The sequence below is a fragment of the Choloepus didactylus genome, chromosome 9 (genome assembly GCF_015220235.1).
Source record: "Choloepus didactylus isolate mChoDid1 chromosome 9, mChoDid1.pri, whole genome shotgun sequence".
NCBI classification, from domain to species: domain Eukaryota; kingdom Metazoa; phylum Chordata; class Mammalia; order Pilosa; family Megalonychidae; genus Choloepus; species Choloepus didactylus.
In genome coordinates, this window is record NC_051315.1 from 107,176,344 (window position 1) to 107,193,486 (window position 17,143).

The 17,143-nt window shown below is 33.0% G+C and overlaps 1 protein-coding gene across 2 annotated transcripts in view; it reads left to right on the forward strand.

Annotated features, from left to right (window-relative positions):
- The window catches only part of VWC2L (von Willebrand factor C domain containing 2 like), a 150,903-nt gene that overhangs the window by 14,781 nt on the left and 118,979 nt on the right, over positions 1–17,143 (forward strand). The window contains exon 2 of one of the 2 annotated variants that reach the window (XM_037850011.1): positions 9,091–9,220. The exons of the other annotated variant lie outside the window; for it this stretch is intronic. Coding sequence (XP_037705939.1) covers positions 9,091–9,220 — 130 coding nt within the window. The remainder of the gene's footprint in view (positions 1–9,090; positions 9,221–17,143) is intronic. 2 annotated transcript variants of the gene reach the window in all.

A 17,143-nucleotide genomic window follows, 5' to 3' on the forward strand; every position in this document is an offset into this window, starting at 1 on the left:
GAAAAGAAACATTGGCCAAACTGGAAGCTATGATGACAATAATAGTCATTTAACCCTACTACATAGTTTGCAAGTTCCTTCATATATAACATTTCCTTTTAGTTTCATAACAATCTAGTGAGAAAGAGCACTAATTATATTATTATTAATTCCATCTTACAACTGAGCAAGCCAAGGCTCAGATTAAACTATTTGTTTAAGTTATCTGTCCAAGGTAAAATAACAGTGTTTTGATGGCAGGATTTACAACTCTAAACCTGCTTATTCCACAATAGTGTATTCCACCGAGCAATAGCTCTAACAATTTTCAGACCTAGTTACAAAATTGTGACTGCTTCTGCTGTCCCTTGCACAAAAAATGCAAACTATAGTAGAAAATTTTATCAACAAAATTACTTGGCCAGTATTTTTCTTATTAAAATATATTTTCACATTATTCCTTATAAACCATCTCAATGTATTTCTGTGGAATGAATTAAGCTATGAACTAAATATCAAATAATGAACTATAAAATTCAGTAGAGACTTGCACTTTGGACTTCAAATTGGAAATATAACGAATTTTAATACTAACAGCTGTAATTATATTATAGCTAATATATTATTAATTTTTTAAAATTGATAGTTTGTTAATCCCTCATAACATTTCAAAGTATGGTATTACTGGCAAATGCAAGATGAAGAAAAGATTTCAACCCTTAGAAAATTTGTACTCTGAGAAATACTGAGACAGTGGCAAAGAGTTCTTAAGTAATAATCTGATTGGCACTCCCATTACAAATGGGTTTGGTTGTTCCAAGAGTTTTACTCCCAGCTCCTAGACCCTGAAAAGCCCTGAATTCAGCATTATCCATGCAATGCTAGTGGGCTGAGTTACAGTCTTCTGTCCTTTCTGTTATCACTTCCATTCAACATTTCCTGTACAATAGGACAATTGGTCTCTAATATGATTCTTTCAAGCTGTAGAATTCTAATGGTGATGTATTCTCCTGCACTCACACATGACTCAGGGTAATTCTGTAACAGATGACTAAGTCTTTGACTGACATAAACAATCTGTTCTTTACAGTGTCAACAGGAAAGTTTTAAAGCTATTCAGTTGCTCACTTTTCACTATTGCATAAATGGGTGATAAATGGCATATCCTCTGCCCGGAGATATATAGGATCTGGTCAAAATACTCAATTCCATTGTCGAAGACTTTTCTTGTACCGTAGCCAACTTGTCAATATAACTTATCAGTGAAAGACTGAAGTTTGCTGCTTTTCTAGGCTATTTCACAAGTGTGATTGTTATACTTTATCAAAAAATTTATTTTGAATCCTCTAGACTTCTTCTATACCTTTTTGTTCTCTTTCAAAGATATTAGAGGCAGCTGAAACATCCTTAAATGCAGATATTTCCTTGATAAGTGTATGTGTGTGTATATATATATATATATTATTGCAACTTAAAGAAAGATATTTTTGCTTAAATTCTCTTTATATTTTATTTTCCTAGATACTTTTCCTCATATTTCAGAAAAAGATGCATTTTATTATCATGAGATTCCTTGAAAACAATGGTTCAAAATATCATCCGCTTATCAAAATAGGCAGTGTGTAATTGTAGTTTCCTACCCTTATAACATATGCCAAAATGTATTTTTTTAAATGTTTTCAGGAAAAATATTTTTAGGAAAATAACTAATCCAATAATATAATAATGTCACTATTGTGCTGTAATTATAATGATCATATTTGAAACACTGAGGTTGTGTATTTTATCAAGTTATGGACATAAGCTGGAACTTTTAAAAGAATTTTAATCCTGCTGAAGCAAATAAAATATCTGAAAATTGAGTAAACTATTTTTGTGCTTGATAATAATTCCAGGATTGGAGGCTTCATCAACTGTTCCCCAACATTTTCTTAATTTACTGTAGTTTACAATAAATGCAAATAAAAATAGAAAGATGAACTCTAGTAATTTGTCCTCCATTGTAAAAGTTTCATTAGGTATTCTTATAAAAAATCATTTGTTTAAAAAATCAAAGCATCGTTTCATAAATATCAGAACTCATCTTCTAGATGTCATTTATTGAGGGCAGTATGGATATGTAGTTCATCTTGGTATACCTTATACACTCTCATGTATATAATACAATTCATTAATTACACTGAGTAAATAAAATATCTTAAAAATGTATATATGTTAGTTTTGAGTCATAGTTTATTATCTCTCACTATTACTGTATGTGCAGAGCTAAGTGCTCTCTTTGCAATCATGTGGCTAAAATGCTTGTGTTTTCAACAAAATTAAAATGTTTTTTGATAGACACTCTGTAAGTAATATTCCATAATGTATTTTCAAATAGTAGCTCCTTCAGAAAGAGCCACAACCAATTTGTTACTCAAATTATACCATTATGCATTTGCTTATCAACTGAGGTGGCTAAAATTAAATCTCTATTTCAGACATTTTATTTGCTTCAGCAGTATTAAAATTCTTTTAAAAGTTCCAGCTTATGTCCATAACTTGATAGGACATACAACCTCAGTGTTTCAAATTTGCTCCAATCAATAGAGCAGACCAGTGAAGAGGTCACCACAATCACATTAGAAGCAGAACAATGAGGAGCATTTCAATCAGTGCAATGTGCTTCTGTCAGATGATTATGAATTTTGGTTAAAACCCATTGGATCTGTTGATTATTAGGTGGTGTTTGCTGCATGCAAATTACTGCTATGGGAGTGGCAGTGGAAGCTAAATACTCTTGCACTTTGTAATTTAATGCATATTTTAATGAAGTGAACAGTGAGATTCCTGACAGGCATCAGCAACTTTGAAATGGAGTCTTACAAATTTCTCACACAGTTTGAAAGTAATGAGATTTGTTCCATAAAGTGATGAAATTCATGCCATAAATTAACTCTAAAAGAAGAGTGCTTCTTAAAGCAGTATCTTTTCCTTTGTAGAGAAAATCAGATTTTAAATAATTGTTCAATGAGAATTTTTTTTTAAAAAAAAGCAAACTGAGTTATATTCTCTTTGATAATTTTTGCCCAAGTAATGTAGCATTATATGATGTAAGAGGCCTAATATCACTAGATCAGAAGGAAAACCATTGATACAGTTAGTATGTTAAAACTTGGCACTTAGAATATATCCCATCCATTTATGCATCCATTCTTTCAGCCTTCAACAGTATTCACAGAGGGCCTTCTCAGGATCAAATTTTATTTCTCAGAATATTCAGGATATGTTTTGTTGGGCCCTGTACTATAACCCAATTTTTAGGAAATGGACATGTTTAAAATCTGGGCTCTTTCCTGATAAATGTTTAATAAAATGTGCTAAAGTCACTGTGCTTAATATGCAACTATCTTAAACTCAATACACATTATAAAATAAGACTAGTTTTTTCTCAGACCCTTTAGCAATTCCTCTGTATGTATTATTGACCTCAATTTAGTTAGCATGCTATTTTCTTGTTCGATAAAGTCTGTAATCATCTTCTTATAGATATCTAGTCAATGGAGTGTTTGAAGATTGACTTACTTTGTAATCTGACAACCTATCGTTACGAATTTCAAATTATCTTTAGAGAGTGAGTTTGTGTCTATTGCCATCATATTGGAACCCAAAAAGTTATTTCATGACTCATACTCGAAAATCTTTCCCACAAAAGTACCCTTTATAATAGTTAAATAAAAAGCACACACCTTATGAATCAGAATCCTTTCCATTCATAGTGAACACAGATGAAGATGACCAGAGGTGTGGTTTAAATAAGAAAATACAAATTGTTCATACATTATTAATAAAGTATGTTGTCAGTTAGTTAACATATATTTGAGAATCTATTATGTGCTAAGATGTCATCTGGGTGCTGAGAATAAAGCAATGGATAATACATTATAAGGAGCTTATAATCTTTGGGGAAGGGAGATAAGAACAAATAAATCAAAAAATACAAATCAATAATTGCTCAGTAATCTGAATGGGCAAAGCGAAGGAGAGATATGATAGAAGGGGCTGTATTACCTGTGCAGTCAGAAATCTCTGTGGAGAGATGGCATTTGAATTGACAGCTAAATGATGAGACTTCAGGAAAAGAAAATGGTTTCATTGCTTTTCTTTTTTTCCTGAGTGATTTATAATGGCCAGTTTAACCATTCGCAACTATTCTTTACCTAGAGGATTCTAATAATAATTTTTCTTCAGTGTGTTTCTGACATGATTAATTCTAATACATCAAAAATCTCCCCACCAAACCAAGTCCTATGAAATTTTATTGCAGCCCCCTCTGCAATCAGATTCCACTTTGAGCAAGAGAAATAACCTAAATGTTGTTTAAAAATAAATGTGCATCTTGTGCTTTCAATTTTATGTTTTTTGAATTTTTTTTTCAGAAAGCCATTGTTGGCTAAGTATGCATGTATCTAATAATAATATAATGACAAATATTATATTTCTTACATACTTACGTGCTTCATAATAACTCTATGAGGTTGATACTCTTGTTATTCTCATTTTACGGGTAAAAAAAATTAAGGTACAGGAGTTGAAGTAATTTTCCCAAAGTGACACAGCCAGTAAGTAAAGTACCTGAGACTGGAACCCAAGCATTATGACTATGAAGCACTGCTTTTAACCACCAAACAAGGCCAGCCAAATTAACTGTTTTTTCTAATTTTCCTAATTTTGAACTCCTGAACTTGTGAAAGCATTTTTATTTTAAATATCATCAATTTAAAATAGTAAAATATATATTTGAACATTACCATAGCTCTTGTCACTCTGAGGTTTCAATGTTTATGGCAAGCCCTATAGATGGTGATCATTTCCTCTTAGTTACTTTTTGAGAAATTCCAGTAACAGCCATCACATAATTAATAATATCTTGAGGTATTTTTCTATGGACCAAATGTCCAGGCTCTTCTCAGGGACGGATAAGTAAGTCTCAATGTATTCAGAATACAAAATAAATGAGGATTTTCTACAAACATAAGGAAAGTTCCTTGCAATCAGTTTGCAATAACACATCCTAACAATCTTATATTGACCCTTAGTGATGACTGCATTAGTTTCCCAAAGAACATATTTGATAATTTTCCTGCAGTTGTTCCAGTAACTTAATTTTCTAGTTCTTAGGCAACTTTTCCTATTTTAAAAAATCATGGAGCATTCCATTGCTTCCTGGATTCTGGTACCTCCCCTCCAATTCTCCAAGAATTCTCAAAAATCATTGTGACTTTAGCATTTCAACTTCAAGGTCTTCAGAAGTTAGGAGATTTTAAACAGATACATATTGTCATGTTTCTATTCTAATACCTGAGAGGAAAATTTGGATTCTAGACACCTAAACCAATATTTCAGAAAGAGTCCCTTTTGCCCTATTAATTATAAAATATGTAAATATCTCTAATAAGAAATGCTTATGTAATCTAAGGGCAACCAGGATAGCCTTGGGATTTGCCATAAAAGATATGGATTCAGCAATGACTGGAATTACAGGAAAGTGCACAGTCTCTTCTTAAACAGTGTTCCATGTTATATATTTCAAAACATTAATAGCTGTATAACACTCAGGCTATATAACATATAAATTAACATATAAACTTTAACCTCTAATTCTAATTTTAATCAAAATTTATGAAAAGGTATATGTAGTAAAGTTTACCTTATTTTTCAAAGCTTTCATAGAAATAAAATATTCTATGAGGATTCTTAAAAAATTATTTCTCCCATATAAAATTTTAGGATGGGGTCATTTAATCATCTTACTTACCAAATCTCTAGCTGAGGAAAACCCTGTACTAATCATAATTACATGTTCTAAAAAAACTGGAAAGAATAAATGTTTTCCAAGTATCTGTTCTAGTCTTCTCCAGGTCCTCTAAGGATAGTTTTATTTTTTTATCTTTGGTATTATGGAGAAGTCTTCAGGTTCTTTCACCTTGAAGAGCCTGATAAAATGAAATTTGTAACCAGTTTAGTGCTTAAGATGTAAAGATTTATTCAAAACACCAACCCTTTCAGAGAGTTTTACTTTGTAAGCTGGAAAAGATTTTTAAAGTCTGCACTTAATGTCAGAGTACCATACCACTCATTCTATGGAACTTCATGCCGTTTGCGCGATGTTTTTTAAGAAAGCAGGGGAAGGGACAGGCAACAAAGTAAGTTACATTGGGCATGAGAACAACAGTCTTATCAGAACTAAGATTATGAAAGGCAAGAGGCCTGGCAAGCTAGAGAGAACAGAAAGGTACATTAGTGTGAGGTCAGTGGGTTAAATTTGAGTGATTAGAGGGAAGGTATGGAGACCTGAAATGAGAAGAAATGGACTGAAACAGTGTAAGATTGATGAAGAAATCCAGTTTCAGAGCAGATTTAGAAGCCACCAATGGCCAGGGTGGATTTTGATGTTTCTAATTTATGTTTCTCATTACTCCAATTACCTTTAAAAAATCAGGACTAAGTTTTGTAGTCTTAGTCCTTCCTCAGAGTATTTCTCGGAATTCTAATTCATACACATCTAGCGTCCATGGATTTGGGGCAAATGCCATGGGATCTTTGTTGACCCAGTGACTGTTAGTTTTTCTCCCAGATATTTCCCCAGATAGCCACAGTGCAGTTATCAGGTTCAGATCTTGAGAATGCCCGGAACACAAGCCTCATGTCAACCTAACTTCAGCATCCAGTTTTCTACTAACTCACATTTGCAAAAGGTTAAAGAGCTCTAAGAATCTCTCTCTCTCTCTTTTTTTTTTTTTTCTTTTTTCTCTAAATACTTTTGTTGATGAAACTCTCTTTCTTAGCAGTAGGTACCTATCCTCTATAAATCAATTATTCAGCTGTTATTGTTTTTCCACGGTATCTGGTCTGCATGCGGAAAGTGTTCAGAGCATTGGAAAATAACTACTCGGTTGGGGATACACAGAATGGTGACTCTGGCAAGCAAGTGGCAGTAGGTATCGTAGTTAGTCTGCCGGGATTCCAATCCTGTCTGTGCCCCTTACTGCCTAGTGAAATTGGGCAAACTATTTGACCTTTCTCAGCCTAGTTTGCCATCTGTGAAATGGGAAGCGTATCAACATTTCTTTCATAGGGCTGTCACAAGAAATAAACAAGTTACTATAGATAAATTGCTTAGCACAATGCTTGGTAGCTAATACTGTTTAAAAACATTGTTTAAATCATATTGGCGTTCTTCAGCAGTCTATACTTGAATCTAACAGTTTAATAAGTCTTTCTCACAGACTATAGTTACTTTGACTTAAACATTTTACATTGAACAACTTAAAGTCTTTAGGGGATCTTTAATCCCAGAATCAGTCCACTTCAGTTAGACAGATCAGTCCGTCTTTCAGCAAGATGCAAGCCAGGAAGGACAAACAAACACAGCTGTGAAAGGCACAGGATGGAAGGAATTACATCAGTGGCTTCCTTTTCTCTCACACTGGCAATAAATACAGTCCAAGCAAGTCCTCACTGCACTGCAGAAGGTTGGCAATACTTTTTGGCAATTAACCAAGGGGACACTTTCTGATAATTTTTCTTGGGAACTAAGATATATCACAGGCCCACAAAGTAAGGATCAGTAGAGCAGCAAGAGTTTCCCTCTCTCACATTGTTTCCCCATTTGAAGTTTCTCCCATCAAATATTGCACTATGGTATCAAATTTTTTTCCTTAATTTACTGAGATTATTCAGCAGAGGATTTTCAGGGAAATCCCAGCCATTGGGATTATGGAATAGGTTCCTCTGAAACTCTTGAACACAGCTCACCACTTGGCAAAAAAGCTTAACTTCACCCTTCAATAAACTTATTAATCACATTAAGAAAGAACAATGCTTTTCCCACAGATTCTCTCTTGTTTCGGCTTAATTTGAAAGTAAAATAAATTAATTGAAAGTTAAACTATCATTCTTCAAACAGAAAGCAAAAATGACATGAAACAAAAAATAATTCGTTGGAAGATTTTCATCCCTACAGACTACCTGAATCAAGGAGCTTTGGTTTTACCCAAATTGTTAGATTAAGGAAGAAAGAAGAGCTGGCAGGATATGGATGATAGCCACTGAGCCAAGGGAAGAGGGCTTTAATTAAGACAATTTAGAGGTGAGGAAGTATGACATAGGGTTGAAGGCAGAATTTCCAAAGAATGCATGACTTGATCTGAGAAGTGAGGATATTGTATAACTTTTGAGACTTCCAAGTTTTCATTCCAAAATTCTAAACTCTGTTTTATGAGAAAGGAGAGCTAGAATGCATAAAGGATAAGAAAGTCATGGAGTGGCCACTGTTTTAGATTTTTTGTGGTGTAAGCAGTTTCTAGAAAGGAAACAAAATCCTAAACTCACTCTTGCTTGGTAAATACTATGAAGACAAAAATTGATTGCTGCCTTCCTAAAATTTTAATTAATCACTTCTCAATTCTACTTTTTGAGTCTTTGACTCAAATTGTGGCTTTTTAAATTTATCAGTTTTAGTTCATTCATAAAAGCAAAGAAGCCAGGTGAAGGATATTCACTAAATCTTTCAAGAGGCAGTACTGGAGGTTCACATCCCAAATGCAATCTCCTTTAAAGCTCACTTTGAAAAACTGCCACTTAGTATCTGGGTTGCTTGAAATAGAGTTCATCCCAAGGGTAAGGGTGTCTGATAACCATTTTCTTGATTCTCAGTAGTCATCCTCATTTTTAGGAAGTAAAATGACAAATGATAAAAACTCATTTCACACATCCCAGTATCATTCCTGTTTTACCAAAGGAAGGCAGAGCAATCAGTGCATCCAGAAACCAAACCAGGAGATAATATATTAGATTTCCATACACTTCCCTGGAAAGCAGGAACATGAGACATAGGAAAAGTCATACACAGGTGCTCTAGTTGCTCGCAGTAACCTGAGCTGCACATGGGCAGCCCACTTTGACTTGAATGTTTTGGTTCCCTTCCATCTGGGGAGAATGGTCATACATGTGGTAAATGGAGTTAATACAGTAAAGCCAAGATGAACACTGATGTTTTGTCTTCTGACAGCATATGAATGTGCAAGCATTGAGTTACAGGAGAAAAGGGGCTAATTTTAGATTTGTTCCTAGCCCTCTCCATGTGAATGGTGCCGCTGTGAGCCCAGCAATGAAGTTCACTGTGTTGTAGCAGACTGCGCAGCTCCTGAGTGTGTCAACCCAGTCTATGAACCAGAGCAATGTTGTCCCGTCTGCAAAAATGGTAAGACCGCACTGCATTAGCTTTCAAAGACAGATTAGTGCAAAATACAAATATCTCACTACTTCACACCATTCAGTGTAAGAACCCTGTAAGATATACCTGTGGCATGGCCAAATGCGCCTGCCTGAATTATACTTCGAACTTACTTTAACATGAAAATAAACCAGCAATGGGAGAATCGTGCATTTTCCATCTCAGGAATTGAAGCTCTTGTAAGCTGATTTTGTCATGATCTCTATTATTTATTATTGATTTATAAGGAGAATATTTGAAAGAACTTAATACCATCTTTTGTAGTGATTGCATTTCTCTCTACTGTGATGACTATGAAGCAGTTCGCCTCATTTCATAGTGCAAAACCCAAGATAGAGAGTAAGGTGAATGAATGCCAGGTGTTTTGCATTGGGCACAGACAAGATTTTAGGTTCCAAGTTAAGTCATCAAGGAAATGCAAAAGTCAATTACAAATGCCCTTAAATTGAAGTAAAACAGACTAGAAGGTTTAGGGCTTTTATTCCAGGTTTTTATTGAGTGGAACCTTGCTTTCACAGTAATTTCTATAGGGGAACTTGACTTATAAAATGCTGGGTTCCTTTTTGGCCCTCATGTAATGGATAGTTTGAAATGGTTACACTATTCTAAATACCCAATATCAAGGTGATGCTGCAGAGAAGACAATGCAATGCCATGAACCCAGGATAGCATATCAACAAAACCAACAGCATACACTACACAGTGGCTGTGTACTACCAAAAAAAGAAAAAAAAGAAAGGTTCACTAGGTAACACTCTACAAATGCCCAATCTTAGCATTAATATCTGCTTGAAAAAGTGGTTCTAGCTCTTGTATAAGCTGAGATCACTCTAATGCTGAATCGCTCTGTCCTTTCTTGAGTAAGCAGTGCTCACCTTCCTCTATTAGACATTTTTGTTCTGAATTTGTCATTATGTTAGGTCACCTACTGTTCTTTTCCTCTGCAGAAGATAATTAGTAAAAAGAAGTATCAGATTATTTAATTAGAGATAAACAAAAGCAGACCTGGTTATTTTAAAAATAATTTTGCATTTTGATATTTTTCCAAAGGACTTTTGAAAAAATCCTTATGGCATTTTTTCCATATACAATTTTTACTATTTCTGATCATATAAATCCATTGAGCTGAATTTTAAACAGTTCACCTGGCTTCTCTTTTGCTTCTTATCCCCCACTCTTTCTCCCAAATCCAACTGACATTCTCTGTCATAGTGACCATCTCTCTGACACAGATGGTAGAAATAAATATCCTTCTGAGGTTCTAAACCAGATCACATATGCAGAGATATCAAACTAGAAATGATACAGGGAAGAACAATACGATGATTTAATGCTAGGACCTCTGAGGACAGACTGAAGGAGTTAGCATAATTTGTCCTGGAGAAGAGAAAGCCCAGGGGAGACCTAACTGTCATAAAGTATATGAATGGTTAGTCTAAAGTGGAAAAGGACCTGTTCTTTTTCATTTTCTCCAAGGATGGAAGGAGGGAAAAAACCAGCTACCTGATCAATCTTTAAAAATAGGATTGACAAGGTCTTTGATAGAAAACTATTTTTTTTCTAGAAACAACTGTCTAAACAGATCCTTGAGGATCTTTTTGTCCCTAGGTGGCCCTTATTAGCTTTGTCTCACTTTTAGGAAACACAGCTGTTAAAAACTCTTGTCTGGACACATAGCATACTCAGAATTAGGGCATACTAGAGCAAATTTTTAGAAATAGGTTTTACATATGCATCTATCACATCATTTTGGTACCCCAAACCAAACCCTATCAAAACCTATCCAGAATTAATGTCTAAGTCAAATATTAAATCAGCCACCACAAACTAGTCATATGCAATTTGATGTCTCCCAAGATTATCCTGTTTTTCTGTATCCCATGCCAGTGTAGAAATTTGTCTTCAAATGAAGCCATCTTTGTACAAAAATATATATTACAAATAGATTTTGTTTAATTAATTAGTTAATTATTAATGCTTTAGTATCCCTAATGAACATATGGTGAATGCACAAGGTATGTTAGCTAAATTTTCTATTTTTTTCATCTATGAAGCACTACAAAAACACTTCTGTTCCCTCTTGCCACTTCCAATTTCTTTCTTCTTTTTTAAATAAGAGAAGTGGACCTGAATTAGAAATAGTAGGAAGACCAACTCAGATTGTAATATAATATTATGAGATGTTATATTTTTTAGTTTTTAAAGGCCACTAATTGGTCATTTGTGCTCAAAAAGTAGAGTTTAATAATTGTCAAAGAAGAGCATATCAAGGACCACTGGAGACTCCTTACAACCATCAATGATGACAGTATCTTCACTAAGAAAATAGGCTGTGCTCCAGTCGTGCTTCCTCTCCATCTAAGCCTGGCCCAGAAAACAGAAATAGCAGATGACCCCTGTGCAGAAGAGCTGGGAGAAAAATAGATGTTTATTATGACAGGCCATAAGTAGAACAGTTTCTTAAATTTCCAACATGATGGGCTGCCATTCTGTATGAGATTAATTTGCCCATGGTAATGTAAACTATTTGTAAAGTAATCTATTATTCTCTTAGCTTTAAAGAAAACAAGATAAAAATCTGTTCTATGAATTCAAAGCAGAAAGTAATGGCTTTCAATTTGTAAACAGTCATAATATTTTCTACCTTTTTTTGACAACGCAGAATTCGTCGCATCTATATCTGTGATTCTAAAAGTTTAACAACCACCTCTCTCGGCCTTCATTTTCCAAATGAAATTGTCCCTCTTGCTAGCTAGATGTGGCTTTTCTTTTTTTTTTTTTTTTCCTTTTCTCTCTAATTTTATTTTCTCCCCTCTCTCCACCTCACCTCCCCCACCCCCCAACCACCCCCACCCCCACCCCCCACCCTGCTAACCTCTAATCTGCTTTCTAAATCTATGAATTTGCTGCTCTTTTGGGTCATCTCTTATGGGTGATCTCATATAATTTTTGTCTTTATGTGCCATGCTTATTTCACTGAGCATAATGTTTTCAAGGTTTGTCCACGTCGTAGCATGTCTCAGAACATCATTCTTTCTTATGGCAGAATAATATTCCACATTGTGTATATGTACCACATTTTGTTTAGCCATTCATCTGTTGATGGACACTACATTTTCTTAAATTTTCAACCATGCTGATGACTTTGGCAGGCAAATAATTTTCAGTTTTCATAAATATTGATTATCTTGGCTGACAATTTCCTTTTGTATATCATGATTGATATTTCTACCTTCTTGAATTACAACTTGCCAAGAGCAGGAAGCATTAAAGATATAATATGAAAGTATTAAGCTGTAGAATCTACCACACCTAACCTTAAGATTCTGTATTCAACTAATTTCAAAACTTTTTTATTTGGGGAACATTGGGAAGATTGACATAGGAATTCAATGTCTTTAAAATATTAATAAATATTTACTGCTCCCTCCTCTATACATCTACAAGCGCTAGCAATTCAATTGACTTGTCTGAAAAAATATTACATAACCAGACTGTTTTTCTTTCCCCCCAAATTGTATTACTTTGACCTATCTTCGGTCCCAGGCTTCTCTGGTTGAGTTAATGAGCATTCTTTAGGTGTCTTATTTATAATTTTAAAAAAATAAATTAGCACAGTATCTGCTTAAAAAAAAATTCCAGTTTGAGATGTCATATAAATATTTCAACTATTTTGAAAGTGACCGTACACTTTCAAAAATTATGTGGATATTTAAGTTTATATTTGTCTTTATATTTATATGTAAATCCCAAGAATGCCTATTTTCTATTTTTGAATGCAAATTAATATTAACTTCAACTTCTTGCTCTGTAGTCACTCATTCTATTTTTCAGTAGTCCAAGTCATTAAAAATCTGTATATAGATGCCAAACATTTAGATCAAAATATATGTGGCGAGTTGTCTAAATATTTAATCATTGAAGCTTCAGAATGACTAACTGCATTCTTCGCATTTCATCAACCAGTACGTCAGTAGTTCTATATTTTCATTGGTATATATAGTTAATCATTGTTATGGTTCTGGAGAAAAAGTTACTGTGTGAAAAATTGGAGTAGACAAGAAACACTCACACATTCCTGCATACACATTTTAGTCAAGAATTTTCATCTCCTTGTAACTGAACTTGTCGGAAACCCTGTTCAAATATTCAATCCTATTTCCGTTAGTCTCCACTGGTTTAGTAGTAATGCAAATAAGGCAGGAAATAGACTAGCCAAAAGGGCAAGTAGAAAGGAAGAGGACAACAAAGAGGATGAGCAAAGCACAAACAAGAACCAGAGAGTTTGGAGGCACCTGATAAATACTAAGAATAATTGAAATGAGCAGTAACATGTTTGCTACATGTAGTTATTAATATTCCTAATATACAAAGAGCTCTTTGAAATAAACAAAAAAAGAAAAAGAAAGAGAAAGAAAGAAAGAAAGAAAGAAAGACAGAAAGAAAGAAAGAAAGAAAGAAAGAAGAAAGAAAGAAAAGAAAGAAAAACGGGAGTTACTGGGCAAAAATATATCAATGAAATTCATGGAGGAAGAAAAGCAAAGGTCTAATAAGTGCAGGAAAATTATTCTCAACCTCAAAGGAACCAGGGAGTAAAAAATAATAAGATACCAAATTTGTATGAGTAATAATTTAGATATTAATGATAGCCCCTATTGGTAAACGTATCAAGAAAAAGTTGAGAAAAGGTTGAGAAAATGTTGGAACAAGTTTTAAGAAGGCGTTTTCTATCAAAATCTCACGTAATTTGCACTCAGCAATTCTACTTCTTATACTTTGTCTTGCATTCAGCATTTCACTGTTTTAACATTGAAGATTTGGGAGAAAAACTAATAATCCTTTGGTGGAGTAAGGGAATATATTTCAACATTTAAGAAGAATATACTGACTTTTTTACTATTATGTAAAATAAACAAGTAATGGACATCTAACAGTACACTATACATTGTTATATATACCTATATATTATAGAGCAGTCATAGTATGTATATGCTATATATTTTAAGTGATATGTTTAAAACATTTTCTTTTTAAATGTTATATAATTTTAAATGGATATTAATTTTTTACATGCATAGGAAAAGAGCTAAGTGGATACTTAGTAGAATGTTAGCAATAATTCAATGATTACTTTTAGAGAGTGGAAGTGAGAAAGTGAAGGGAGAGAAGAAAAGCGCTAACATCTTTAATATATTAAACATATACAAATTTATAATAAAAACCACAGAAATGCAGTTGAACGGACAGTTCAAAATTTTTTTAAATGTTTAAAAATATAAAAATTATTCTGTGGCATCAATAATAATGTTGGATTATTTTTATGTTTTAAATCCATTTGTGTTATTTTTGTAGGTGCATAGAGAAAGTTCTGGAAGAATATATACCAAATTTTTAACAGTGATACCATGATCAGAAGAGTTATTGAGGAGTAGAAGTGAAAATGTAGAAGTAAACAATTTGACTTTTTATTTCATGGACCTCTTTATCGAATGAAATTTTTAAGAACCAAATGTTTTTATAATTTAAATTTCCTTTGTAAAAGGATAATTTTTTAAATATTTCAGCTCTTGCAGAAGAGAGACAATGAAGGAAACTTTTCATTTTTTTATGGAGTTCAATATTTATACAGGTCAAAGGATTACAAACTATAAAAGAAATGAGAGAGCATCCTTTCTTGTGATTATCAATGGGGAAATCCTAAATAACACATAGATACAAACTCCCCTGTTTTAGACAGAATGCAGTTCATATAGTTTCTGCAACAAAAAATATAGGATAGTAACACTAAGGAGACTGAATAAATATAAGAAGAATTTCATATAATCTCAGGTCTGGTTTTAATACAACTGAGTTTTTGTATTTAACTCACTAAACTCCAGAAACTTTGGGTTTCTAAAGATTTTGGGTTTCAGAGTGTGGGGAAGAGATTGAATGTGTGTTAGCAAAGAGACTCTAGCAGCAAATTAAAATAATTATGCATCCTGACCAAATCTTTATAGTTTGCAAAGGTGGTTCAATATTGAGAACTCCATTAATATGTCATCGTATTAGTAAATTGAGAAGAAAAATCCTATTACCATTTCTGTATAAACTTAAAGATCTTAAACATAATTCATCAAAATCTATTGATAAAAACTCTTGATTAAAAAATGGACAATTTTCACATAATAAAATATGTCTATCTCAATGCAAGGAGAATCACGCTTAATAATTAAACACTAAATACTCTCCCAATGAAGTCAGAAATAAGACAGAATGCCCATCATTATTTAACATGATAGACAGATATAGATAGATAGATAGATAGATGATATACCAGCTGATATAATTAGAAAAGAGAGAACTCAGGTATAAAAATTGGAAAGAAGGAGGTAAAATTATCACCCATTTGCAGATGATATGATTTAAACTTGGAAAACCCAAGACAATCCACTGTAAAACTATGTGATAAGCAAGATAATTCAGTAAGATAGCAGAGTACAAAATGTATATATGGATGTCAATAATATATATATTCTATATATATAATTAAAATTGTGGCACTGGTACATGATGCAGAGACACCAATGGAATGTACTGCAAAGTTTTTAAACAGACCTAACTACATATGAAAATTTAGTGTATGATAAAATGGCATTTCAAATCAATGGAAAAAAGATGGTTTATAAAAGAAATACTCCAATCCTTGGAGCAACCCAAGGATTCAGGACTGGTTTTACAAATATGCCAAGTAGGTATGGAACTAACAATAGAATTGGACAACCAAGACCATAAGGTGCTCTAATTTAATTTATTTTTATGAGGTGTATTAACTCCTTGACTTCCAATATTTAGTTACCCAACTTTGTATTGACTGTTTAGTCAATTACTCTAAATGTTGGAAAATAGTAATCTGGTTCACATTTCATGAAACTTAGGAAACCATATTTTTGTAAAATGTTTTTGGGGCAGTTAGAGCCTTGTAAAATGCTATAGGCTTTAAATAGAGGTTTGCTTTAGAAAACATGTTTCTCCAAATTTGAATTTTGCTATCTATGGTTTTGTGGTTGACTACTGTGTGAACATGACATTAGCTTATAAGAGAGCCACATGATAGAGTGGATCCTATCAGGTTATTAATATTGCAATATTTTCTTCAATGAAAGTTACATACATGCTTATTGAATAATGATACACATTTTAGAAAAGGAAAAGAATTTCCATTCTAAAAGTAAAAGTCTCTTTTATAGCTCTTCTAAACTCAATTGCTACATTTTCTTTGAGGCTTTCCTGAAGAAAAATAAAGGCAAATTTTTAAATCAAACTTTGGAACACATTCTAATATCTAGCAAAATTTTAAAAAAAACTTTATCAGGTTTTAAAATAGTTTTTTTGTTAAAATTTTTTGATAGCAAAAAAAAAAAAATGCTGTCAGGACAACTGGGTAGTTGTAGTTGTTTGGAAAAAAATAATTTTAAACCCATACGTTACCCAAAAATTCAGGAAAATTTCAAATTCAACAAAAATATAACTAAGCTATTTTTCCCAAAAGAGTACATGAAGAGTACATTGCTTTATAATTGGAGTAGCTAGATTTAAAAAAAAAAAAAACAGCAAACAAAAACTCTACCTGGGGGAAAAAAAAAAAAAGAAAGAAAAGAAAAAACTATAAGTGAATCAAAAATTGGGGAAAATTAACTTTCTATCCCAAAGAGTTAATCTCCCTAATGTATAAAGAGCTTTTAGAAATTGATAAGGAAAAAGACCAGCAACTTTATTTTTAAAATAGGCAAAGGTCTTCAACAGACATTGCAGAGAATTGATGAATTGCTCAAACCCACTTATAAGGAGAGATGCAAATGAAAAATTGAGATGTCATTTTTATAGCAAATTGGCAAAACTCATAAATTT